Consider the following 26030-nt stretch of genomic DNA (forward strand, 5'->3'; position numbering starts at 1 on the left):
GTGACTTCTTCAAGATCAAAAGCTTCTGCACAGCAAAGGAAACAGTCAACAAAACAAAGAAGCAAAGCACAGAATGGGAGAAGATATTTGCAAATGACACTACCGACAAAGGGCTGATATCCAAGGTCTATAAAGAACTCCTCAAACTCAATTCCCAAAAAACAGATAATCATGTCAAAAGATGGACAGAAGACATTGGAGACACTTCTCCAATGAAGACATACATCATCATTAGCCATCAAGGAAACTCAAATCAAAGCCACATTGAGATACCACCTTACACCAGTTATAATGGCAAAGATTAACAAGACAGGAAACAACAAATGTTGGAGAGGATGTGGAGAAAGGGGAACCCTCATACAATGTTGGTGGGAATGCAAGTTGGTGCAGCCACTTTGGAAAACAGTGTGGAGATTCCTCAAAAAATTAAAAATAGAGTTTCTCTATGACCCTGAAATTGCACTTCTGGGTATTTACCCCAAAGATACAGATGTAGTGAAAAGAAGGGACATATGTACCCCAATGTTCATAGCAGCAATGGCCACAATCACAAGCTGTGGGAAGAGCCAAGATGCCCTTCAACAGACGAATGGATAAAGAAGACGTGGTCCATATATACTATGGAATATTATGCCTCCATCAGAAAGGGTGAATACCCAACTTTTATATCAACATGAATGGGACTGGAGAATATTATGCTGAATGAAATAAGAGAGAGTCAATTATCCTATGGTTTCACTTACTTGTGGAGCATAAGGAATAACATGGAGGACATTATGGGAAGGAAAAGAAAAGTGAATTAGGGGAAATCGGAGGGGGAGATGAACCATGAGAGACTGTGGACTTTGAGAAACAAATAAGGTTTTAGAGGGAAGAGGAACAGGGGGATGGGTGAGCCTGGTGGCGGGTATTAAGGAGGACACATATTGTATGGAGCACTGGGTGTGGTGCAAAAACAATGAATCTTAGAACACTGGGTAAAAAAAAAGGCTTATCTAGAAAACTTGTTACAACCAATGTCAGAGAGAACCTCTGCTCTCTTCAAGGATTTTTATGGTTTCAGGTCTCATATTTAGACCTTTAATCCATTTTGAGTTTATTTTTGTGTATGGTGAAAGAGAAAGTGTTTTAAGTGTGAGATGAAACCAACAATGCCTGAAACTTAGAACACAATCACCGTGATAACAGAAGAAGGTGAACTTCATGGAGACCCTGGACCCTTCATATCTCAGCTCAGCTCTGAAAGATGTAAAATGGACTGATTTTTGCTGGCCTAGTAGATTAGACTTTTGAGAGTCTTTAGAGAAGAGCTGATGTGGAAGTGAGATGGAGGGTCACTGCTCGGTGGTAATAATTTTACCCTATCTCCACATCACCATCTAGAAAGCTAGGCCATCACTAAGAAGCCTATGGAGTTAAGACTTAGACTTATGGCGGGGAAGATAAAATGCTATGATGTCTGGGATTTGCCTCCAAATAATTCAGTGTTTAGAGGTGTAGACAGAATAGGAAGGCTGTGTATGGATTGCTTTGTCACTGGGTGATGAGATTTATTTTAAAATACTCCGTAATTTTTTGTGCACTTGAAATTTTCCATTATAAACATTTTAAAAGTTGGGAATATAATTTAACAAGTGTAAGAAGCATGTTATTATTTTAGATGCTATGTATTACCTTAATTTTAAAGAGTTAAACATGTGAACAAACATTCGAAGTCCATAAAGAATTTAAAATACCCCCCATGTTCTCATCTGTCAAGATAGAACTGCTGCAGTCCTCAGGGATATCTTTGCTTGAATTTTCTGCCATTGCTAGTCTAGCATCTGAATGATATCCAAAACGCTATCTTCATTCTGCACCGAAAACGTAATCAAAATGAAACAAGATGGGATTGGGAGGGAGACAAACCATAAGTGACTCTTAATCTCACAAAACAAACTGAGGGTTGCCGGGGGGAGGGGGTTTGGGAGAAGGGGTTGGGATTATGGACATTGGGGAGGGCATGTGATTTGGTGAGTGCTGTGAAGTGTGTAAACCTGGTGATTCACAGACCTGTACCCCTGGGGATAAAAATATATGTTTATAAAAAATAAAAAAATTAAAAACAAAAACAACAACAACAAAAAAGAGTGTTTTTAAGATCCCGTCACCTTGTCTTTGTGGCAGTCTGATGTGGGCCACTGCACGTAATTTACTGTTCTAGGTAATTGAACTAGAGTCTGCAGTGTCTTCTGAAGGCGGGAATGGTCGTATAAGCATATTAGAAAGGGCCTGAGGCAGGAATGAGAATTGAATCCTCTAAAAGATGAGAATACTGAACTGCATATTCTTTTGGGAACTGTATGTCACTCTAAAAAAAAGGAAATTTGAAAATAGTCACATTTGCATACAGTGTTTTGAGTCTTTATTTTTTTTTACTTAACTTCAATTAGCCAACATATAGCACATTATTAGTTTCAGATGTAGAGGTCAATAATTCATCAGTCTTATAGAACACCCAGTGCTCATCACATCACGTGCCCTCCTTAATGCTGGTCACGCAGTTTCCCATCCCCCCACCCACCTCCCCTCCAGCAACCCTCTGTTTGTTTCCTATACTTAAGAGGTTTTTTTGAGTTTTTAAACTGAGTTTACTAATAATAGGAAAATAAATCCTTTGGTCACTGAATGAAGTGACTCGAGGAAAGTAGTATGTAGAAAGCTATTTGCATTCTTATTAACATCATTGTCTTCTTTTTCTAAAAGGTGATTTTAAAGATCGAGCTGAGATGATAGATTTCAGTATACGGATCAAAAATGTTACACGAACTGATGCTGGGAAATATCGCTGTGAAGTTAGCGCCCCATCTGAGCAAGGCCAGAACCTGGAAGAAGATACGGTCACTCTAGAAGTCCTAGGTGTGATGTGCTTGTATCTGTGGGATTACTGTTCCCCACCCTCTTTCCCATCCAGAAGGTTCTAGAAATCAGCAGCACCACCTTCCCTGTAAAATCTTGGCGATAGCCCCTTTTCACCTCATTCGCTGCTGAAATTTTACTCTTATAAATTTGTTCTAACAAAATCTCTTTTCATTTCAGATTAAGGTAAATCTTAATGAGCCCATCTTGAACATAAGAGCATTTCCCTGAAGAACTTATTTTTCAATACCTTTCAGTATATGTGAACTATCTCTTACCATATAAAATCCTAACACATGAGATGACAGCAGAGCAATAAAACAAAAAAAGTAGGGCAGGTAAAGTGTTAGAAGTTATTTGGGAGAAGAGAAGAGAAGAGGGGAGAGGAGAGGAAGAAGTTATTTAGTAAAGAAGGGAAATTAGCATTTATTGTGCAACTAGTGTATGTTAGGCTCTTTAACATACATAATTTTACTTAATTTTTCACTGACAGCTTCATTTTTATAGATGAGAAAATAGAAGCTAAATGATTTTCCCAAGTCTACACAGCTAATAAGTGTCTGGACCAGGATTTGGATCCTGGTGGGACTAACTCCAAGGCCAATATATTTAGCTACTATGAGAAACACTGATAGATATTAACAGCTCATGATGACAATTGGTGGAGGAACATCTTCTTGCCTTTCCACAGATGTTAGTATAAACTGCTGATCATAGAGACTAAAATGGCTCCTCTTCCTTTTTCTTTATAACCCAGGGTCTTGCTAAAATACTAGTGATGCACTAGTAGAGAAGAAATTTAACTCAGAAAACCTTGCAGGAGATTCCACTGGTGTATTAGTCTTCTCTTGCTACATACAAGATGATCAAAACCTGGCAACTTAAAACACCACCCATGTATTGGCTCACAGTTGTGTAGATCAGAAGTCTAGCTCGGCAAGGCAGGGCTTGCTGCCCAGGGTATTTTAAGACAGAAATCAGGGAGTCAGTGGGCTGAGTTCTGGTCTGGAGAAAAGTTGCTCTCATTGTTGGCAGATTCCAGATCCTTTGGCTATCTGTACAGCTGAAGATTCAGTTCCATGCTGGCTGTGAGCTGGGGGCCACACTCGGCTCCTGGGGGCACCATATTCCCCATCACATGGCCCTCTCCATCTACAGCCCAACAGAAGCATGTTGAGTCTTTCCTGTGCTCTGAATTTCTGACTTTCCCATCTGTGACCACCCAGAGAAAACAAGTTTTCAAGGGGCCATGGGATTAGGTCAGACCCATCTATGTAATCTCCCTATCTTAAAAGACAATAGATTTGGGACCTTAGTTGCATCTCCAAAATCTTCAAAGTAGTACCTAGACTCGTGTTTATATGTAAGGCCTTGGAAATGGCATATATGACGTTTCCCACATGCCATTGGCCAGAACTCATGCTGGCAAATGTGGTCTGGCTGTGTGCCCATGAAGAAAGGAAATGGATCTCTTGAGCAAGTAGCCAGTCTCTCTCACAGGTGTCTAATAAGCCCATCTTGACCTGGCTGTTAAAATCCTTGTTTAACTTATAAATAACCAGTGCCATTTGACTTCTCTCCTTTAGTGGCTCCAGCAGTTCCAACCTGTGAAGTACCCAGTTCTGCTCTGAGTGGAACTGTGGTAGAGCTTCGATGTCAAGACAAAGAAGGGAATCCCGCCCCTGAGTACACATGGTTTAAAGATGGCATCCCTTTGTCAGAGAATTCAAAACTTGGCTCCCAAAGCACCAACAGCTCCTATACAGTGAACACAAAATCTGGAACTCTGGTAAGGTCATTTCAAGCACTGGCCTCATAGCTGTCTTGTATTTGGAGAGGAAAAATTATTAGAACTAAACTGATGGAGAAGAGAGGGCTGATACCATTGCTTAAGGGGCTGCGGGAAAGATGGCGGTACACACCCAGGGAAGTGATGGAAAAGGCACTACCAGAGATGGGCAGACTATATAGAGAACTAATAATAATAATTTTAACAAATTTTGAAAGTTTCATTCTTTCACTCTACTAGTACATAATAACTTTAAAAGAGTAGATCCTCTGGTAAATAATAAAGCATATTTAATAACGTGGCTAAGTAATAAAGCATATCGATGGGCTTTGTTCCTTGAGGAAGACCGTGGTCCCGCCTTCCGCGGCTCCAGCAGGCTCAGTCAGCAGGTCCGACAGATTTTACACTGAGAAATTAGGCAGAAAAACTGCCGTCACACATTGCTATATTTACTTTTCAAATTTATTTTTTCTCAGAGCAGGTGATAAAAGCCCCAAGGCAGGTTTGAGACAGGTTCACTTTCCCTGCTTAGCCTCAACCCTTGAAATATCTCATGATGTCAAAGGGATGCGCCAGGTCAGAACAAGGGTGGGTTCTTTGCTGAGAAATAGGCAACAAAAGACTCTGGTGTATGAATGGCAATGACCTTCTTTTCATTACCAGTTGTGTGCTAGTAGGTCATTTATGGTTTTAGTCTAACTTATCATTAATGACTTACCCTTGCCCATGCATTGCTGGTGAGAATTTTTCGAGTCTGGCTTTTGGCACAACGAGAGAGGATTTCATAAGGTGAAACACACAAGGGGAAACTTTCTGTCCCATCACGTTGAAGTATACAAAAAGAAAAAGGATGTAAGTAGTGGGGAATGACAAGAGAGAAAAAGGGATTCGTAGATCAAAAACCTGGCTGCTTTTCGGAGCATGTATTGCATGAGGATCCAAGCCAGTGAGGAGGTGCTCCTTAGAGACTCATGGCTATCGTGGCTGTGGTGCATGGTGACCACGGCGGTATTGAGGGTGTGACAGGAGGACACCGAAAGCATGCTTCTGGGCGTCCTTCTCACCCTCTGTGCTGGTCCTGGAAGGATCCTTTAAGGTGTTCAGGACCTACTGTGTTCCCTCCCTCCCTGACTGTCTCCTAACTTCCTCCCTCCTTTCGCTTCCTTGTCATCCATCCATCCATCTTCGCTTCCTTCCTTCCTCTTCCCTCCACTTCCCTCCAGAAATCCACCAAGGGGATCAATCCACTCAGAGCAGTTATCAAACCTATTATACCAGAGTCTTACCTTTTGGTTGTTTTGGCAGAGAGTAGAAGGAGCAAAGGTTAGAGCATTATCCTTTCAGAATGTTCGAAGATGCTGCAACTGATAGAATTTGTAATCCCATAAACCACACTGATTAAGATCTTCCTAGACCCTCTGCTACTTCCTGGTAGCAGTTCTGGTTCCTTAGAGGAAGTGTTCATTACTTGCTGCTGTAGGGAACTCACTTGTAGCTGAGGAAACTGCCTTAGCCCTTTTAGGCCGAGGAGGCCTTTCGTTACAAATGGTGTTTCCTGGGAATTAGAAATACCACCAAACTTTAAACTAGCATGTGCTATAAACTTTAAAAAATGCCCATTGCCTTCCTAACCATACCCACTTCCACGGTATCACGAAACAAAGACACTTCCCCATATATATTTAAGACTTTCTCTGTCAGAATAAACAGGAAGCCCAGCTCCTTACTCCTTGAAGGCATGGCCGAGTTTTGAATTCACAGTCAAGACATCAAGTCCTAACTCATGACAAAGGAAAGACTGACTTCATGCTAAAATTCAAGAGACATGGTTAGTTGAGGAGTCTTCTTGCAGATTCATGGCTTAAAATATATATTTATTTTCCTTCCACAAATAGCAATTTAACACTGTTTCGAAACTAGACAGTGGAGAGTATTCCTGTGAAGCCCGTAATTCTGTTGGACATCGCAGGTGTCCGGGGAAACGAATGCAAGTAGGTAAGCCTGTGGTGCTGGGAGGAACGATGGTCTGCAGTCAGAGCGCACGTGAACTTGGGGATGGGAAGGAGCCAGGGGTGGGACCGTGCCTGACTGGCTAGAAGAATAACCAGAGGGAGTGTTTAAAATTAGCTTGACATAATGTGTTGCAGAAAGCAAACATGCTGTTCTTAGTCCATCTCCCAAACAAGCCAAGAATATTTAGCACTCTACTCTTCAAGTTTTTGGATTTTTCAAACCATTTAAAAAAAAAAAAAATATTCTTGTCCTGGTGTTCTTTCAAACAAAAGCGGAGAGTCTTGTAAGTTGCTCAGGGTCAAGGATTGGGGAGTTCAGTTTCCAGCTCTGTCACTTACTAGCTACATATTCTTGGGTGAATTATTTAACCACAGTCTCCCCAAAGTAGAGGTAATAATACGCTGTCTCCGTTGTGTTACCGTTCCATCGGTAGAGCATGTGACTGTTGATCTCAGAGTCATGAATTCAAGTTCCACATTGGGAGTACATCTTACTTAACAAAAAGAAAAAAATAATCGATATTTGAAAGGGTTAGAATAGCACTGGCATATTGCGAGCACTGCCAGGAGTCGGCCGTCTTAGTGGTGGATAATTTTTTCAGTCCCCTAAAATACAGTGCTTTACTTATCCCAGAGCGGGCTCTCAAGAAAGACATGTCAAATGTAGTTATGGATCTTTATTTGCTATAAAACATATCTGCCATATATTTCACAAAATAAGCTTCTTAGAAGTCAATAAAATTAGTACAATAAATTAGTACTCAGGAATCTTTTCAGATTATATGAGTTTCAGGGAAAACTTTTTTTCCTTTTATTTCTAATAATTTGGTTCCATTCTCCCTTGGTGAAAGTCCTGTGTTTTGAAAAAGATTATGTCATAGGGCAGCTGGAGATTGCTCTTGTGGGGTTAAAGGTCATTCCAGAGGGCTGCACCCCGAAACAGAATACGCACGGGTCCCCTTCGTTCAGGAGTTTGTCCTCATCTCTTTGAGGTCAGAAATTCATGTCTTCAATGTGCTCAGAGATATACAGATCTATGCACCCTAATTTGTGGTGTTTATGTACGATTAAACTCTTGGGATTGTTTTTTAAAGAAAATATAATCTTTTTTTTTTTTTAAGATTTTATTTATTTATTTGACAGAGAGAAATCACAAGTAGATGGAGAGGCAGGCAGAGAGAGAGAGGGAAGCAGGCTCCCGGCCGATCAGAGAGCCCGATGCGGGACTCGATCCCAGGACTCTGAGATCATGACCTGAGCCGAAGGCAGCGGCTTAACCCACTGAGCCACCCAGGCGCCCCAAGAAAATATAATCTTATTAGACCTTAGAATGCCATAAAGGATAAGATACTCAGGAGTGTATTGTAGTTTCCACAAGTGTCTTTTTAAAATTCAGGGTTACATATTATCCATCCAATTCACTCAAGTGTTGACAGTTATAGTCAAACATAAGCATTTGCTTAAAATATCAGAAGTATCCGTCTTAGTGCTGGAGTTACCATTAGAAAAGTCATCAGAACATATTTAAAACTAATGCATGAATACCGTGTTTTCCTAATTGCATTTATTCACATATTACCCTCATGGTTTTTTTTACTTATGCCACCAGCACTATTTATTCTTTCTTTAAATGGTCCTGTTTAATTTCAATGCCTAATTTAGCCTCATCTCAAGAAATAATACCTTTGATGTCATGGCCTTAACATATGAATTACATTTTCCAATCATGCAATTTTATTTGGAATACGTTATTCCAAGCATGCATGTTTACTTAAAATGTGAAACAGCTGAAATTTAATAGTTTGCATTACACTAGTTTTGGTTTTTTGGGGTTTTTTTAAAGATTTTATTTATTTGACAGAGATCACAAGTAGGCAGAGAGGCAGGCAGAGAGAGAAAGGAAGGGAAGCAGGCTCCCTGCTGAGCAGAGAGCCCATTGCGGGGCTCAATCCAAGGACCTTGAGATCATGACCTGAGCCAAAGGCAGAGGCTTTAACCCACTGAGCCACCAGGTGCCCCACGTTGCACTAGTCTTACCAGTTTAATTTGACCATGATTTTCACATATCTACTCTTTTTGGTATAAATCAGCTTAGAAGTTAAAATTTGTTCATTTAATGCTCATCCATTGATCCTAGATGTTTCATGACCTTGGGTTGAAATTGAATATCTTTTGATACATAAAAATTTGTGAAATCCTATGTCAAGTTTCCTTCATGAGTTATCACTAATAACTTACGACCAAACCAGAATCTATTCTAAGGAAGCTCTTTTTGAAGTATAAAAAGAAAGTAAATCATGGATCTGATGATTATGCCCAAGCTGCCCCCTGTAGAACTCCCAGGAGACCCTGCTCACACTTGGCATCTTAACAGTTTGGTTCCTTTTGTTTCGGTTAGAATGATGATGCCTTCCTTTTATAGTGACTTTTTTTTTTCAAAGAAAAAACAAAATATTTTTGTACATGTTGTTACTAACTCATCTCTAACTTACAAGTCTTCTTCCATTTCACTGAGAGAAGTAAAGTAAAATTTATACCATAACTTACAGGATAAGACAGGTTTTTGTTGTTGTTAGAATCTGCCTTGAGGTTGAATCCTTCATAGATGTCAAGTTCATTGACAAACTATAGAACGGATATTTGTCTGATAATAGCCCTGAGATTGAAACCTTTGCAGACGTCACATTCGTTGACTGCTATAAAGAAAATAGTAGGTACAGTTTGGTTCTGTAGTTATTAACTTAATTTTGCCTTATTATAATTAGTGTAGATTTTTTCCTTATTGATTTCATTTAGCCTTAAATTATTAATATTGTGGAATGTTTTTCTCTGTCTGCTACTTTTTTAAGTAAATAAATAGCTGGGTCTTACTGACCTCTCAATGCTCAAGCAAAATGAACTGAGTTTTTTGTTCGTTTGTTTGTTTGCTTTTTAAGATTTTAGTTTATAGTAAAATCTGTACCCAATGTGGGGCCTGAACTTATAACCTTGAGATCAAGTGTCACATGCTCTACTGATTGAGCCAGGCAGGTGCCCCTAAAAATGAACTGACTTTATACCAAGCAATAATTAATGTTTTGTACTCTAGTCAAATTCCTCAGCCTTCCAAAAAATGTATTCAGTTTTTTTTCTTAAAAAATCAGTTAATAATTCAGATATATGAGAAAATTAATAACCCTTGGTGTTAGAAAAAAATTTTGAGACCAAAAAGTTTTATGATAAGGATACTCACTTAAATAATATTTCTTAAAAAAATCTTTCCCAAAATGTGCAGTGCTTTTAAATATCTACAATTACTGTTGAGAAAATGCTACCTATATTTTCTCCAAATTATTTAATCACATATTAATTAATACTTGCTTTTAAAAACAAGAACCCTTTGAGGAATTGTACCTTTAACAAGTGTAGGTAATTTATATATTAATCAATATATAGGAAGTATCCAAATGATGGAAAGGTGTGGCTCATGAAATCCTGATGGACAAGCTGGAGAAATGTGACCCAGGTTAAATATTTAGATGTATTCACACAGTTGGAGCCCATACCCAGAGGGTATAATAAATTCCATTATATGAAGGGAGGTGTGTAATAGCCTTTCCATAGTTCTTTGCCTAACAAAGTCATAGTCATCATTTTATTAGCGATCTGAATGAGGGTGTTTTTGATGTTGTTCCCAATTGCATAAATATTAATCTTGGAAGGTTCATAATCTAATCCTTGGACAACAGAATCAGTATCTGAAAAGAACCTCGCAGGTTAGTAACATGGTAGTGATTTCAAACTTGGGTCCAAAAAATCCAGTTGTATTAGGTTAGAGGAAAGATCACTTAATAGCAACAGGAAAAAGCCTTGGGGAGTGTAGTTCATTTTAAAATTAATGGGATGATAATTTAATGGCATATATGTTGTGGGTGTGTATGTGTCTATATGTACCCATACAAGCCCAGTTAAATTCAAGAAACATGTTTCCAGCTCTTATTTTATAGAACAACAGTCACATGGCTTTCTTGGGGGCTGAATGAGTTTTCCATTATTGATAAAATTGACCCAGATGATGGTGTAGAAGAATTCTGAGTAGAATTGGGGTTGTGTGGTGGTTTAATACTTGACCTCACTGAACCTTGAAGATCACTTCCAATCTGGTATTTAATCCGTTGAAGTGCTATTTCCCCAAATGAATGCAAGAGAATACCATACATGTTATTTCTGAATCATGGAACTTCTTTCAATTTAAGATTCTTGCAAAACTTAATTCTGTTAGCATTTTCAGTCAGTTTTGAACCTTGTCCTGGAAGGGAATCAACGGAACAGGCTTAGCAGCATGGAACCACCCATGTTAATAGTATAGCGACCAATGGGGAGCTTACTTGAATTTTCTCAATTTAATAATTGAATCTGTCCGTATATTTGACCTGAATTCATGCATGGCTTGTTTTGCATTCCAGATGATCTCAACGTAAGTGGCATCATAGCAGCTGTAGTAGTCGTGGCCTTAGTGATTTCAGTTTGTGGCCTTGGCGTGTGCTATGCTCAGAGGAAAGGCTACTTTTCAAGTAAGTGAATCTCACCCTTCTTTTCTAGATAACTTCCTGTGGATATAGAGTTTTCTTACAAGACCTTGTATCTCTCAATTAGTTCTAACAAATTCTAGTGGGTATTTTTCCTTGTTTTTTCTGCAGCAGAAAATGTCCTAGGTGACAGGTAGGTGAGTTATGAAGGACCTTGGCAAACAGAGGGAGAAAAGGCAGAGCTTCCTCATCACAACGTTCAGGAAACACCACAGACTATGTGAGAGGCACCGTGGGGTGGCTTAATGGGGTGATACTGACAGATAGTCAACGCACTTGGATATTTATAGTATATTGACTTGTATTTAAGAGCCCCTTAAGTTAGGAATTATGTATCTCAAGATGTAAATGGATTTCCAGTTTTATCATAAGAAGCTTCATTGAAATATTTTATCAGTGTTGAATACCAGAATGTTGAATGTCAACTTAGAATAACTATATATATAGCCTTGTTCAATAAAAACTAGAAACCTGTAGTATTACAGTTGCTTCTGGACAAAGTTTTTAATTCTTAGGTTTAGACCTCTTATAACTCCAAACACCCATTTTATGATAGAATGGGTTTAATATGAATGAGATTTGAAAATAATGTATTATTCTTTTAAAGTATTTCTTTACTCCCCATCTTTATTTAAAATTAGGGGATTTTTTAAATTTTCTGAGAGCTCAAAAGCTGCAGAACTCCATCAAGTCTGTTGGAAAGAGTGTACAAAGCAGGATTTTTTTTAAAGAATAGTAAATTAATTTATAGCATAAGCAAGTTTTAGACCCACTGTTTTATAGTGAACATTAATTTTAGAACTTAGGTTTAAAAAACATATTAACATAAAAATTAACCTATAAATAGATATTCAGTGTTATAAAATGTTTCCATGGCATTGTTTCAAGCATATTCCCTATAATTAAGAATAGCTGCTTTGTGAATTAATAGCTCCTTTCCTTGGTGCTCCAATCTTAGTCTAGTGTAAATGTAACTTTATGAATGGAATCCAGCTGAGGCCCCCTGCTGGTCACCGGTGAAAGTACAGACAGATAAGATGATTCAGACAAAATTCTTGTCATCTTTATCCACAGTTGCAAAATAAAGTATATCTTATTGGAAACTTGGTAAATACATTTTTCTTAAAATGCTGAATTAATCAAAGATTTGACTTGGGTGTTAGGAATTCATTAGTGAAGAATATTACTCCCATTCTCAGCTGATAGAAAATCTATCCGAAAATCTATATGAAATCTTGATTTCAGACAGGAGTTTGGTGGACCAAATCCAGCCTGCCACCTGGTTTTCTGTGGCTCACAAGCTAAGAATGGTTTTTACAATCTATTTGATAAGAATAGATTGAATCCCAGTTAGAAGAAATGTTATACTTGTCAACGAAAGATTTGTTTTTCCAATTAATAGACCTATACAAAAGACTTTGATTATTATTATTGTATTTTGAATTTTATTAATAAAAAATTTTTGGAAACTTGGTCTCTCTTATTATGTAAGTGCCTACTTAATACTTCAATTCTACCTCTTGTACCAAAAAACCTAAAGATTTGACTTGTGGCCCTTGACAGAAAAAAGTTTGCCAACCCTTGATTTAGAAAGTACAGATGTCGGAGGAGTCAAGATGGCGGAGAAGTAGCAAGCTGAGACTGCTTCAGCTAGCCGGAGATCAGCTAGATAGCTTATCTAAAGATTGCAAACACCTGAAAATCCATCGGCAGATCGAAGAGAAGAAGAACAGCAATTCTGGAAACAGAAAAACAACCACTTTCTGAAAGGTAGGACCGGCGGAGAAGTGAATCCAAAGCGACGGGAAGATAGACCCCGGGGGGAGGGGCCGGCTCCCGGCAAGCGGCGGAGCAACCGCGCACAAAATCAGGACTTTTAAAAGTCTGTTCCGCGGAGGGACATCGCTCCAGAGGCTAAACCGGGGCGAAGCCCACGCGGGGTCAGCGTGGCCTCAGGTCCCGCAGGGTCACAGAAGGATCGGGGGTGTCTGAGTGTCGCAGAGCTTGCGGGTATTGGAACGGGAAAGCCGGCTACAGAGACAGAGCCGACAGTAAGCTCGCAGCTCCGTGTTACCTTGAACCGGTCGCAGGCCCGGTGAGCTCGGAGCGCGGCCGGAGGTCAGGCAGACGGGAGTAACTGGGCGCTGTTCTCTGAGGGCGCACTGAGGAGTGGGGCCCTGGGCTCTCGGCTCCTCCGGGCCGGAGACCAGGAGGCCGCCATTTGTATTCCCGGCCTCTGGAACTCTACGGAAAGCGCTCAGGGAACAAAAGCTCCTGAAAGCAAACCCGAGCGGATTACTCACCCCGGCCCCGGGTAAGGGCGGTGTAATTCCGCCTGGGGCAAAGACACTTGAAAATCACTACAACAGGCCCCTCCCCCAGAAGATCAACAAGAAATCCAGCCGAGACCAAGCTCACCTACCAAGGAGTGCGGTTTCAATACCAAGGAGAGCAGCAGAATTCCAGAGGAGGAGAAAGCCAAGCACGGAACTCATGGCTTTTTTCCTGTGATTTTTTTTAGTCTTGCAGTTAATTTAATTTTTTCTTTTTCATTTTTTTTTTTTTTTCTCGCCTTCGGGTAAAATTTTTTTTTTTTTTTAACTGTTACCTTTTTCTTTTTTAACGATTTTTTACTAGTTTATCTAATATATATATATATATTTTTACATTTTTCTTAGGTGTTTTCTTTTTTAAAAAAAATTCTTTTCTTTTTTTTTTTTTTTTTTTCTTTTTTCTTTCTTCCTTTTTGAACCTCTTTTTATCCCCTTTCTCCCCACTCACGATTTTGGATCTCTTCTAATTTGGCTAAAGCATATTTTCCTGGGGTTGTTGCCACCCTTTTAGTATTTTACTTGCCCCTTCATTTACTCTTATCTGGACAAAATGACAAGACGTAAAAATTCACCACAAAAAAAAGAACAAGAGGCAGTACCGAAAGCTAGGGACCTAATCAATACAGACATCGGTAATATGTCAGATCTAGAGTTCAGAATGACAATTCTCAAGGTTCTAGCCGGGCTCGAAAAAGGCATGGAAGATATTAGAGAAACCCTCTCGAGAGATATAAAAGCCCTTTCTGGAGAAATAAAAGAACTAAAATCTAACCAAGTTGAAATCAAAAAAGCTATTAATGAGGTGCAATCAAAAATGGAGGCTCTCACTGCTAGGATAAATGAGGCAGAAGAAAGAATTAGTGATATAGAAGACCAAATGACAGAGAATAAAGAAGCTGATCAAAAGAGGGACAAACAGCTACTGGACCACGAGGGGAGAATTCGAGAAATAAGTGACACCATAAGACGAAACAACATTAGAATAATTGGGATTCCAGAAGAAGAAGAAAGTGAGAGGGGAGCAGAAGGTATACTGGAGAGAATTATTGGGGAGAATTTCCCCAATATGGCAAAGGGAACAAGCATCAAAATTCAGGAGGTTCAGAGAATGCCCCTCAAAATAAATAAGAATAGGCCCACACCCCGTCACATAATAGTAAAATTTACAAGTCTCAATGACAAAGAGAAAATCCTGAAAGCAGCCCGGGAAAAGAAGTCTGTAACATACAATGGTAAAAATATTAGATTGGCAGCTGACTTATCCACAGAGACCTGGCAGGCCAGAAAGAGCTGGCATGATATTTTCAGAGCACTAAACGAGAAAAACATGCAGCCAAGAATACTATATCCAGCTAGGCTATCATTGAAAATAGAAGGAGAGATTAAAAGCTTCCAGGACAAACAACAACTGAAAGAATTTGCAAATACCAAACCAGCTCTACAGGAAATATTGAAAGGGGTCCTCTAAGCAAAGAGAGAGCCTACAAGTGGTAGATCAGAAAGGAACAGAGACCATATACAGTAACAGTCACCTTACAGGCAATACAATGGCACTAAATTCATATCTCTCAATAGTTACCCTGAATGTGAATGGGCTAAATGCCCCTGTCAAAAGACACAGGGTATCAGAATGGATAAAAAAACAAAACCCATCTATATGTTGCCTCCAAGAAACACATTTTAAGCCCGAAGACACCTCCAGATTTAAAGTGAGGGGGTGGAAAAGAATTTACCATGCTAATGGACATCAGAAGAAAGCAGGAGTGGCAATCCTTATATCAGATCAATTAGATTTTAAGCCAAAGACTGTAATAAGAGATGAGGAAGGACACTATATCATACTCAAAGGGTCTGTCCAACAAGAAGATTTAACAATTTTAAATATCTATGCCCCCAACGTGGGAGCAGCCAACTATATAAACCAATTAATAACAAAATCAAAGAAACACATAAACAACAATACAATAATAGTAGGGGACTTTAATATTCCCCTCACTGAAATGGACAGGTCATCCAAGCAAAAGATCAGCAAGGAAATAAAGGCCTTAAATGACACACTGGACCAGATGGACATCACAGATATATTCAGAATATTTCATCCCAAAGCAACAGAATACACATTCTTCTCTAGTGCACATGGTACATTCTCCAGAATAGATCACATCCTCGGTCCTAAATCAGGACTCAACCGGTATCAAAAGATTGGGATCATTCCCTGCATATTTTCAGACCACAATGCTCTAAAGCTAGAACTCAACCACAAAAGGAAGTTTGGAAAGAACCCAAATACATGGAGACTAAAGAGTATCCTTCTAAAGAATGAATGGGTCAACCGGGAAATTAAAGAAGAATTGAAAAAAATCATGGAAACAAATGATAATGAAAATACAACGGTTCAAAATCTGTGGGACACAACAAAGGCAGGCCTGAGAGGAAAATATATAGCGGTACAAGCCTTTCTCAAGAAACAAGAAAGGTCTCAGGTACACAACCTAACCCTACACCTAAAGGAGCTGGAGAAGGAACAAGAAAGAAACCCTAAGCCCAGCAGGAGAAGAGAAATCATAAAGATCAGAGCAGAAATCAATGAAATAGAAACCAAAAAAACAATAGAACAAATCAACGAAACTAGGAGCTGGTTCTTTGAAAGAATTAATAAAATTGATAAACCCCTGGCCCGACTTATCAAAAAGAAAAGAGAAAGGACCCAAATAAATAAAATCATGAATGAAAGAGGAGAGATCACAACTAACACCAAGGAAATACAAACTATTATAAGAACATACTATGAGCAACTCTACGGCAATAAATTTGACAATCTGGAAGAAATGGATGCATTCCTAGAAACATATAAACTACCACAACTGAACCATGAAGAAATAGAAAGCCTGAACAGACCCATAACCAGTAAGGAGATTGAAACAGTCATTAAAAATCTCCAAACAAACAAAAGCCCAGGGCCAGACGGCTTCCCGGGGGAATTCTACCAAACATTTAAAGAAGAACTAATTCCTATTCTCCTGAAACTGTTCCAAAAAATAGAAATGGAAGGAAAACTTCCAAACTCATTTTATGAGGCCAGCATCACCTTGATCCCAAAACCAGACAAGGATCCCACCAAAAAAGAGAGCTATAGACCGATATCCTTGATGAACACAGATGCGAAAATACTCAACAAAATACTAGCCAATCGGATTCAACAGTACATTAAAAAGATTATTCACCACGACCAAGTGGGATTTATTCCAGGGCTGCAAGGTTGGTTCAACATCCGCAAATCAGTCAATGTGATACAACACATCAATAAAAGTAAGAACAAGAACCATATGATACTCTCAATAGATGCTGAAAAAGCATTTGACAAAGTACAACATCCCTTCCTGATCAAAACTCTTCAAAGTGTAGGGATAGAGGGCACATACCTCAATATCATCAAAGCCATCTATGAAAAACCCACCGCAAATATCATTCTCAATGGAGAAAAACTGAAAGCTTTTCCGCTAAGGTCAGGAACACGGCAGGGATGTCCATTATCACCACTGCTATTCAACATCGTACTAGAGGTCCTAGCCTCAGCAATCAGACAACAAAAGGAAATTAAAGGCATCCAAATCGGCAAAGAAGAAGTCAAATTATCACTCTTCGCAGATGATATGATACTATATGTGGAAAACCCAAAAGACTCCACTCCAAAACTGCTAGAACTTATACAGGAATTCAGTAAAGTGTCAGGATATAAAATCAATGCACAGAAATCAGTTGCATTTCTCTACACCAACAGCAAGACAGAAGAAAGAGATATTAAGGAGTCAATCCCATTTACAATTGCATCCAAAACCATAAGATACCTAGGAATAAACCTAACCAAAGAGACACAGAATCTATACTCAGAAAACTATAAAGTACTCATGAAAGAAATTGAGGAAGACACAAAGAAATGGAAAAATGTTCCATGCTCCTGGATTGGAAGAATAAATATTGTGAAAATGTCTATGCTACCTAAAGCAATCTACACATTTAATGCAATTCCTATCAAAGTACCATCCATCTTTTTCAAAGAAATGGAACAAATAATTCTAAAATTTATATGGAACCAGAAAAGACCTCGAATAGCCAAAGGGATATTGAAAAAGAAAGCCAACGTTGGTGGCATCACAATTCCGGACTTCAAGCTCTATTACAAAGCTGTCATCATCAAGACAGCATGGTACTGGCACAAAAACAGACACATAGATCAATGGAACAGAATAGAGAGCCCAGAAATAGACCCTCAACTCTATGGTCAACTAATCTTCGACAAAGCAGGAAAGAATGTCCAATGGAAAAAAGACAGCCTTTTCAATAAATGGTGCTGGGAAAATTGGACAGCCACATGCAGAAAAATGAAATTGGACCATTTCCTTACACCACACACAAAAATAGACTCAAAATGGATGAAGGACCTCAATGTACGAAAGGAATCCATCAAAATCCTTGAGGAGAACACGGGCAGCAACCTCTTCGACCTCTGCCGCAGCAACATCTTCCTAGGAACAACGCAAAAGGCAAGGGAAGCAAGGGAAAAAATGAACTACTGGGATTTCATCAAGATCAAAAGCTTTTGCACAGCAAAGGAAACAGTTAACAAAATCAAAAGACAACTGACAGAATGGGAGAAGATATTTGCAAACGACATATCAGATAAAGGACTAGTGTCCAGAATCTATAAAGAACTTAGCAAACTCAACACCCAAAGAACAAATAATCCAATCAAGAAATGGGCAGAAGACATGAACAGACATTTCTGCAAAGAAGACATCCAGATGGCCAACAGACACATGAAAAAGTGCTCCATATCACTTGGCATCAGGGAAATACAAATCAAAACCACAATGAGATATCACCTCACACCAGTCAGAATGGCTAAAATCAACAAGTCAGGAAATGACAGATGCTGGCGAGGATGCGGAGAAAGGGGAACCCTCCTACACTGTTGGTGGGAATGCAAGCTGGTGCAGCCACTCTGGAAAACAGCATGGAGGTTCCTCAAAATGTTGAAAATAGAACTGCCCTATGACCCAGCAATTGCACTATTGGGTATTTACCCTAAAGATACAAATGTAGTGATCCAAAGGGACACATGCACCCGAATGTTTATAGCAGCAATGTCCACAATAGCCAAACTATGGAAAGAACCTAGATGTCCATCAACAGATGAATGGATCAAGAAGATGTGGTATATATACACAATGGAATACTATGCAGCCATCAAAAGAAATGAAATCTTGCCATTTGCAACAACATGGATGGAACTAGAGCGTATCATGCTTAGCGAAATAAGTCAAGCAGAGAAAGACAACTATCATATGATCTCCCTGATATGAGGAAGTGGTGATGCAACATGGAGGCTTAAGTGGGTAGAAGAATAAATGAAACAAGATGGGATTGGGAGGGAGACAAACCATAAGTGACTCTTAATCTCACAAAACAAACTGAGGGTTGCCGGGGGGAGGGGGTTGGGGAGAAGGGGGTGGGATTATGGACATTGGGGAGGGTATGTGATTTGGTGAGTGCTGTGAAGTGTGTAAACCTGGTGATTCACAGACCTGGGGATAAAAATATATGTATATAAAAAATATATGTTTATAAAAAATAAAAAATAAAAAATAAAAAATAAAAAAAAAAAAAAAAAAAAAAGAAAGTACAGATGTCACCAAGAGAGAATCAAGATTGAGAAAAAGAAATTAAGCCTAAACTTGCTTTTCTATGAATATGTATCCTACCATATTACTCTTGCATTAATGATATATCCTTATTCTTTTGTAGAAGAGACGTCATTCCAGTAAGTATACTTTCTTAAATGCATGTCTTTCTGCCCATACCAGCTAATTTTCGGCTAATTATCTATTTTAAGTCAAACATGGACAGTTGGGTTATTTGTGAATGTTTTATCCTAAGGGAAGTGACTCAAATTCATCAAGAAATATATCCCACCTCATACCTACCTGTCAATGCTGTTTAATTAGCTAGAGAAGACAGGTAGTCACTAATTCGACTCTGTAGGCATTTCTGTAGTACTCTTTAAAAAATATATTTTCTGTATTTTGATAACTTTAAATTTTTCAAATAAAAATTTACTAAACAGCCATTTTCACATTGAATTGGTTACTTTTTTGGTGCCCAGCTCTGTCCTAAGGAGTGGCCACACAGCAGTGAACAAAACAGGCTACACCACCCCCTGCCTCGTGGAGCTTACATAGAGAAGGGTGGAAAGTGAACACACATGTAAACTCTACAGCATGTCAGACTGTGATAAGTGTTCCGGAGTCAGCTAAAGTGGATAAGGGAATAGAGAGTACATGGGGTAGGAGAGGAGATTGTCCTTTACAGTGGTTAGGTGGTTCATTCACTGATGAAGTGGTGTTTGAGAAGGTCCTAAAGGAGCAGAAAGAGCCAATTATGCAGATACCCATGAGAAGAGCGTTCAAGCAGAGGAGAAAGTATAGATGGAAAGGTCTAGAGTCCAGGCCCACCTGCAGTATCTGAGGCACATGGAGCGGACTGGTGTGGCTGAAACTGAGTGAGGACAGGAGAGGGAAGGGATAAGTGTGCAAACGTAGTGGAGGCCAGATGACACGGACCCCTTCAGGGCACTTGTGAGGAGTCTGACCTTAATTCTGAGTCAGATGGGAAGTCATTGGAAGGCTTTGAGCCAGCAAGTAGTATCCTGTTACTTAATTTTTAGAAGCTCACATTCACTGCTCTGTTAAGAATCAACTATAAGGGGGGCACCTGGGTGGCTCAGTGGGTTAAAGCCTCTGCCTTCGGCTCCAGTCAAGATCTCAGGGTCGTGGGATTGAGTCCCGCATCGGGCTTTCTGCTCGGCAGGGAGCCTTCTTCCTCCTCTGTCTCCGCCTGCCTCTCTGCCTACTTGTGATCTCTGTCTGTCAAATAAATAAATAAAATCTTAAAAAATAAAAAGAACCAACTATAATGTAGCGAAGAGTGGAGGAAGTTAGGAAATTACTGAGTAATTATCCAGCCAAAATAAAATGGTGGCTGGTTATGTGAAGCAATAGGATTCTGGATACATTTGAACAATTTACTGATTGGTTGGATGTCGATGTGAGAGAAAAAGAGAAAAATCAAAGATAGTTCCATGGCTATGAGAAGAATGATGTTACCAATTTACCGCAATGTGCAAGATTTCAGGAGGAGCAGGTTTGGGGGCGTTAGGTGGGAAGGTCTGGAATGTTTGGGAATTTTAATATTTGAGATGCCAATCAGGCTTCCTAGTAGAGATAATTAGTAAATAACAGGATATATAAACCTGGAGTTTGTGGAAATAACTAGGATCAGCAATTTAAAAATCATTGGTGTATGAGATGACAAAGGTTTTTTTTTTAATATTATTTATTTATTTATATAAGAGAGAGAGAGAAGAGAGCAAGCACAAGCAGGTAGAAGAGCGGAGGGAGAGGGAGAAGCAGACTCCCCGCTGAGTAGGGAGCCCGACGCGGGGGCCCAATCCCAGGACCCTGGGATCATGTCCTAAGCTGAAGGCAGACACTTAACCCACTGAGCCATCCAGGCGCCCTGAGATGACAAAGTTTATGTGCACTTGATTTGTGACCATCCTTTGGGTGTACCTGGAAATGGCAGACCCAACGCGGGGCAATGGACATTCGCATCTACTCTCAGCTGCCATGGCTCTAGAGATGTCATAATCTTCAAGTATTTTTGAAGATTCAGCTGCCATTGATCTCCTATTTCCAGACTTCCTGCTCAACCCTGGTTGCTCATTCTAATCCTATCCCAATACGAGTCCAGGATGAGTTCCAAGTTATCAGGACTAGCAGTCGAGAAGGGGGAGATTTCAGAGAACAGGGTTGCCTGATATAGCCTCCCACAACCCACCACAGGCAATTGTGAGGACTGCCACTTTTATTGAGGTAGCTGGAAAGTAATTAGAGGGTTTTGAGCAGAAGAGAGAATCAATCATCTTACATAAGGAGAAAGGTCGACATTGCTACTGTGAAGAAGTTTATTCTTCTTTTCTATCACAATGTCTCTTAACAACCCAGGGAGGAATCTGGGAGGCAGTATCTTTACTCCAAGACACATCTCCTGACATTTGTCAAATCCATGACCCTTAAAATTTGTTGGGTAATGAATCGGATGTTATATTAATTTGCTAGGACTGCTGTCACAAAGTGCCACAGATAAGTAGCTTAAACAGAAATTCCTTTTCTTATGCTTCTGGAGGCTACAAGTCCAGATCAAGGTGACAACCAAGAAGGATTGGTTCCTTCTGAGGGCGGTGAGGGAAGTTCTGTACCAAGCCTCTCTCTCTCCTTGGCTTGTACATGGTCTTCTGTTTTCATATTGTCTTCCTTCTGCATGTGTTTGTCTCCACATTTACTCTTCCTATAAGCCCAGCGGTCATTTTGGATGGGGTCCACCCTAATGACCACATTTTATTTTAATTACCTTTGTAAAGACCCTGTCTCCAAATATGGTCACATTTTGAGGTATTGGTTATTGGAATTTCAGCATGAATTTCTGAGGAAGGCAGCTCAGCCTATAACAGATGACTAGATAACTAGAACCCTAGTTACCTTGTAAAACTTTCTTTCCATATGGGGCGGGGAGAGGGGGAGGGATAAGTTTTGATCATAATGTTCAAGATTTCAAATTGCTAAATGTTAAAATGTTGCTAAGTTAAAAGTGAGTAAGTCTCTGCACATTCCAGAGAAATCTTTAGTCTTAGGCTACAAAGATACATAGGGCTTCACAGGCTGATACTTTGTTATACGGTTTTCTCTGTGAATATTGCCTATAAATATAAGAAATTCAGTTAAGAATGCTGGCATTTTTAAATATTGTCTGTTATATTCCACAAACAGGAAGAGTAGTTCTGCATCTAAAGCCACCACAATGAGTGAAAATGTGAGTATTTTAAAAACATATTATTTATAGATCAGATGTGTTTAGAAAATAGGGCAGGGAAATAAAATAATTATACAGAAGTGATGGACTGTCACTTTTACTATACTTTTGTCTTCTTGGGTCTATGACTGGTCTTTAGAAGGAGCTGAGGGAATGTTAGCTTCCATTCTCTGTCTGGAATGGTAGGATGAAGTTACCCCACATTTGTAGATCAGTGGGGCTTTGCCATACCGTTCATCCTTTTTCTCATGTTTGCTATCAGTAGCCTCCTCAGCATCATTCAGTCTGATTATTATCAGCTCCATTTCACAGATGAGAAAATTAAGGCCCAAGTTCTCACAGGTCCCAGTGGTGGGGCTGGATACAGGTACCTTGATTATTGTCAGCTTACCCAAGCAGATGCCTTCCCCTAGATCTGTGACTGTAAGACTCTCCTTTCGTTATTCAGACAACCCGGAAAATTTCGGAATATGGAATATCCTCTGCTATTGCCAAAAGGAATATTTCAGAAATCCCTGAAGGGATACAATAATTATCTAATTCAGGTGTTTTAAGCAACATAAGTTGGACCCTTGTGTACTTATGCTTCTGTGAACACTATAGTGAAGCAGTAAATAACATCGTTGCTCAGATTTTGTAGCTCTTTGGATGGATATTCAACCATCTGGATTTTTTATTTATTTATTTATTTTTTTCAGGAATATGGGAGGTAAGCGGGGAAGGTTTCCAGTGTTTTTAGAGGTCTAACCCCTCTCTTGAGAAATGGAACACTGGTTCTCTGAATTCACACATAAAGCTAGGGGTATGCAGTGGAAACTAGTATTTTTTTTTTAAAAAAAATTTATTAACACATAATGTATTATTAGTCCCAGGGGTACAGGTCTGTGAATCGCCAGGTTGACACACTTCACAGCACTCACCATAGCACAGACCCTCCCCAGTGTCCATAACCCCACCCCCCTCTCCCTACCCACCTCCCCCTGGGCAACCCTCCGTTTGTTTTGTGAGATTAAGAGCCTCTTATGGTTTGTGGATACTAGTATTTTAAACACTTGAGTGATTTTAAGTGACACTAATTTACAATCCACTTATTATTCCATATATTTTTTTCTGTCAAAATTTGATTTTTTTAAATTGTCTACTCCAGAATCTCTCACAGAAGTCACTTTATTTTGTACTTTACCGCGCCACAATCATATTATTCTTTCATTAGCAGATAAGCAATACGTAACTCCATCATTTGATCCTAGAATTTCTAGAAAACACTCCTTAAATGTGGAATAAAGTAATCTTATCCTTCCAAACAGTAAGAGACACTTTGTGCCTGTATCTTTTTTTTTTTTTTTTTTTTGTCATTGTCTTCTTCCTGGTTGCCCTCATTCCACTGAGAGGTTGAGCCCCCCATTATGGTTTTGCCATAAAGCACGATTTCTCAGTCTTAGCATTATTGACAATTTCTCATCATTCTTATATTGTAATTTCTTTATAATGAGTTCTTACAATTTTACATATTCGGGGGGGGTGCGCTGTACCATGCATGATAGGATGTTTAGCAGCACCCCGGCCTCTACCCTCTAGATGTCAGGAACATACCCCAAGCAGATAAGATTACCCCATTCTGACTTCTTTACTCTTTAGGCAAAGTCTCAAAGAACTTATTTCCTAGTATTTCTTTAATTCCCCATAAAACAGATTTAGTTCACTCTATGCTGGTTTGTACCTATGAGAGTCTCATAGTGCATGTAACCTTATACTGATAAAATTTATATATTTCTTTAATTATGAATTAATACATTGTACTTAAACTTATTTTTTTCCCTTTTCTTAGGATTTCAAGCATACAAAATCCTTTATAATTTAAAAGAAGTCCACCTCTGAGATACGCCAAAACCACAGTTGTTACACGTTATTAAAAGATTGTAAAACTCTGCTTTGTCTTACATTTGCAAAGAGGTACATGAGGAGATGAAGCTGATATTTCACGATAATTTTTATGATCGTTAAATTACTTGAAATTGTTATTTTAAACAAATAGTTCTGTCAGCACCTAAATAAAATCCAGTCTGACTTCTCGCGTCTGGACTACATTAAAAGAATCACAAAACTCTGTAATATTCTGGGGTTTACGAAATGTTAAATGTCCTAACTTCTAGAGGAACTTACTAAAATATATGATACTGATTGTGAAATTAATCCACAGAGCATGAAAATATATACTGTGCTCACCTTCTGTGCAGCAGTCTGATTTAGAAGGTTAAGAAAATACTGACAGACACAAAAGGAACCCCTGGTCTCATTTCTACCAGAATCCTCTTTTCTCCCTTAATACAATCCTTATTCCGCTGCTCATTTATCACTAATCTATTCACAGAAAGGAGGTAGGAGGACTGGGTTTTATTTCCAAGGATTTGTGCTTTGTGTTTACTTTTATTTGTGGGAACCAAAACCAACATGAAAAAAAAAAAAAAAACCTAATGACCAGAGCCCACTCCCCCAGTGTGTGTCATTGATTTCTTCATTAAACATAATTTTGAGAGTCAAACACAAACCCAAGTGTGTTATTTCACTTGAGTTGTTTGTTGGTCTTTCCTTCTTCTAAGACTATTTTGAAGAGGATCGACGGCCTTGACCTCAGAACTCAGCACTGCACCTACAGCGTAACCTTGCAGACACCTTTCTCTGCGTGATGGTGACTTCATACTGATTTTCATATGATTTTCTCTGAAAACCACGCAGTGAAATTCTGAGCTGAGCCGAGTCCCTTGCTAGCCAATCCTGCTTATTGCAGAGCCGGGGATGTTAAGAGAAGGGGTTATCTGACAAGCGAAACAAAAGAGCTCACTGGGCTCCCCACACTTGTTGCCTTCCTTGATACATTGAAAGACACAGGAGAAACGGTGGCCAAAGTGAAAAATCAGTCTCATCATCTGATTAATTGTAAGGTGTCCAACTAACAGTAAGAACAATCAGACTGTGTCAAAAAAAGCATAATTTTCTATAACTTATGATGATTATTCAATTCATATAAAATATGGGTAATAAAATATGGGTGGGGCATTTCTCATTCTAGGAAAATCTGGATGAAACTTTGTCACGAACTTTGAACATGGTTAAGCTGCTTTTAAAGGAATCTATTCCTTTTTCCCATTAGACAAAGCAAATCCCAGGATTATCTGGACAAATGGTTTAAGCATTAGCATGTACCTGGACACCACACCAGGCCACTGGAAGATGCCTGTTGTCAGACCATACCTTGCCCCCCACTTGTCTGTGGCACTGGGTGCTTCTCAACAGAACAGACTCCTTCCACATTTTCTATATAAAGGGTCAGACAGTAAATATTTTAAACCATACTGGCCTGTTACAATTACTCAACTCTGCCTTTGTAGCACAAAAGCGGCCATAGACAATAATAAACAAATAGCATGTTTGTGTTCCAATAAAACTTTATTTATAAAAATGGCAGGCGCAGACAGGATTTGGCTCCTTATACGTGGTTCCC

At 39.2% G+C, this 26030-nt stretch overlaps 1 protein-coding gene across 3 annotated transcripts in view; it reads left to right on the forward strand.

The window, feature by feature from the left end:
- The window catches only part of JAM2 (junctional adhesion molecule 2), a 68130-nt gene extending 43372 nt beyond the window's left edge, over positions 1–24758 (forward strand). For 2 of the 3 annotated variants that reach the window (XM_059164517.1, XM_059164516.1), the window contains exons 4-10: positions 2746–2898; positions 4485–4687; positions 6583–6682; positions 11145–11252; positions 19406–19421; positions 22486–22528; positions 24357–24758. In XM_059164517.1, the coding sequence (XP_059020500.1) occupies positions 2746–2898; positions 4485–4687; positions 6583–6682; positions 11145–11252; positions 19406–19421; positions 22486–22528; positions 24357–24389 (656 nt within the window). In that variant the 3' untranslated portion in view covers positions 24390–24758. Of the gene's footprint in view, positions 1–2745; positions 2899–4484; positions 4688–6582; positions 6683–11144; positions 11253–11378; positions 12802–19405; positions 19422–22485; positions 22529–24356 lie in introns of those variants that run through there. The other variant, XM_059164518.1, reaches the window with a different exon arrangement.
- Positions 24759–26030: the final 1272 nt, after the last annotated feature.

The sequence above is a fragment of the Mustela lutreola genome, chromosome 2 (genome assembly GCF_030435805.1).
Source record: "Mustela lutreola isolate mMusLut2 chromosome 2, mMusLut2.pri, whole genome shotgun sequence".
Lineage (NCBI taxonomy): Eukaryota > Metazoa > Chordata > Mammalia > Carnivora > Mustelidae > Mustela > Mustela lutreola.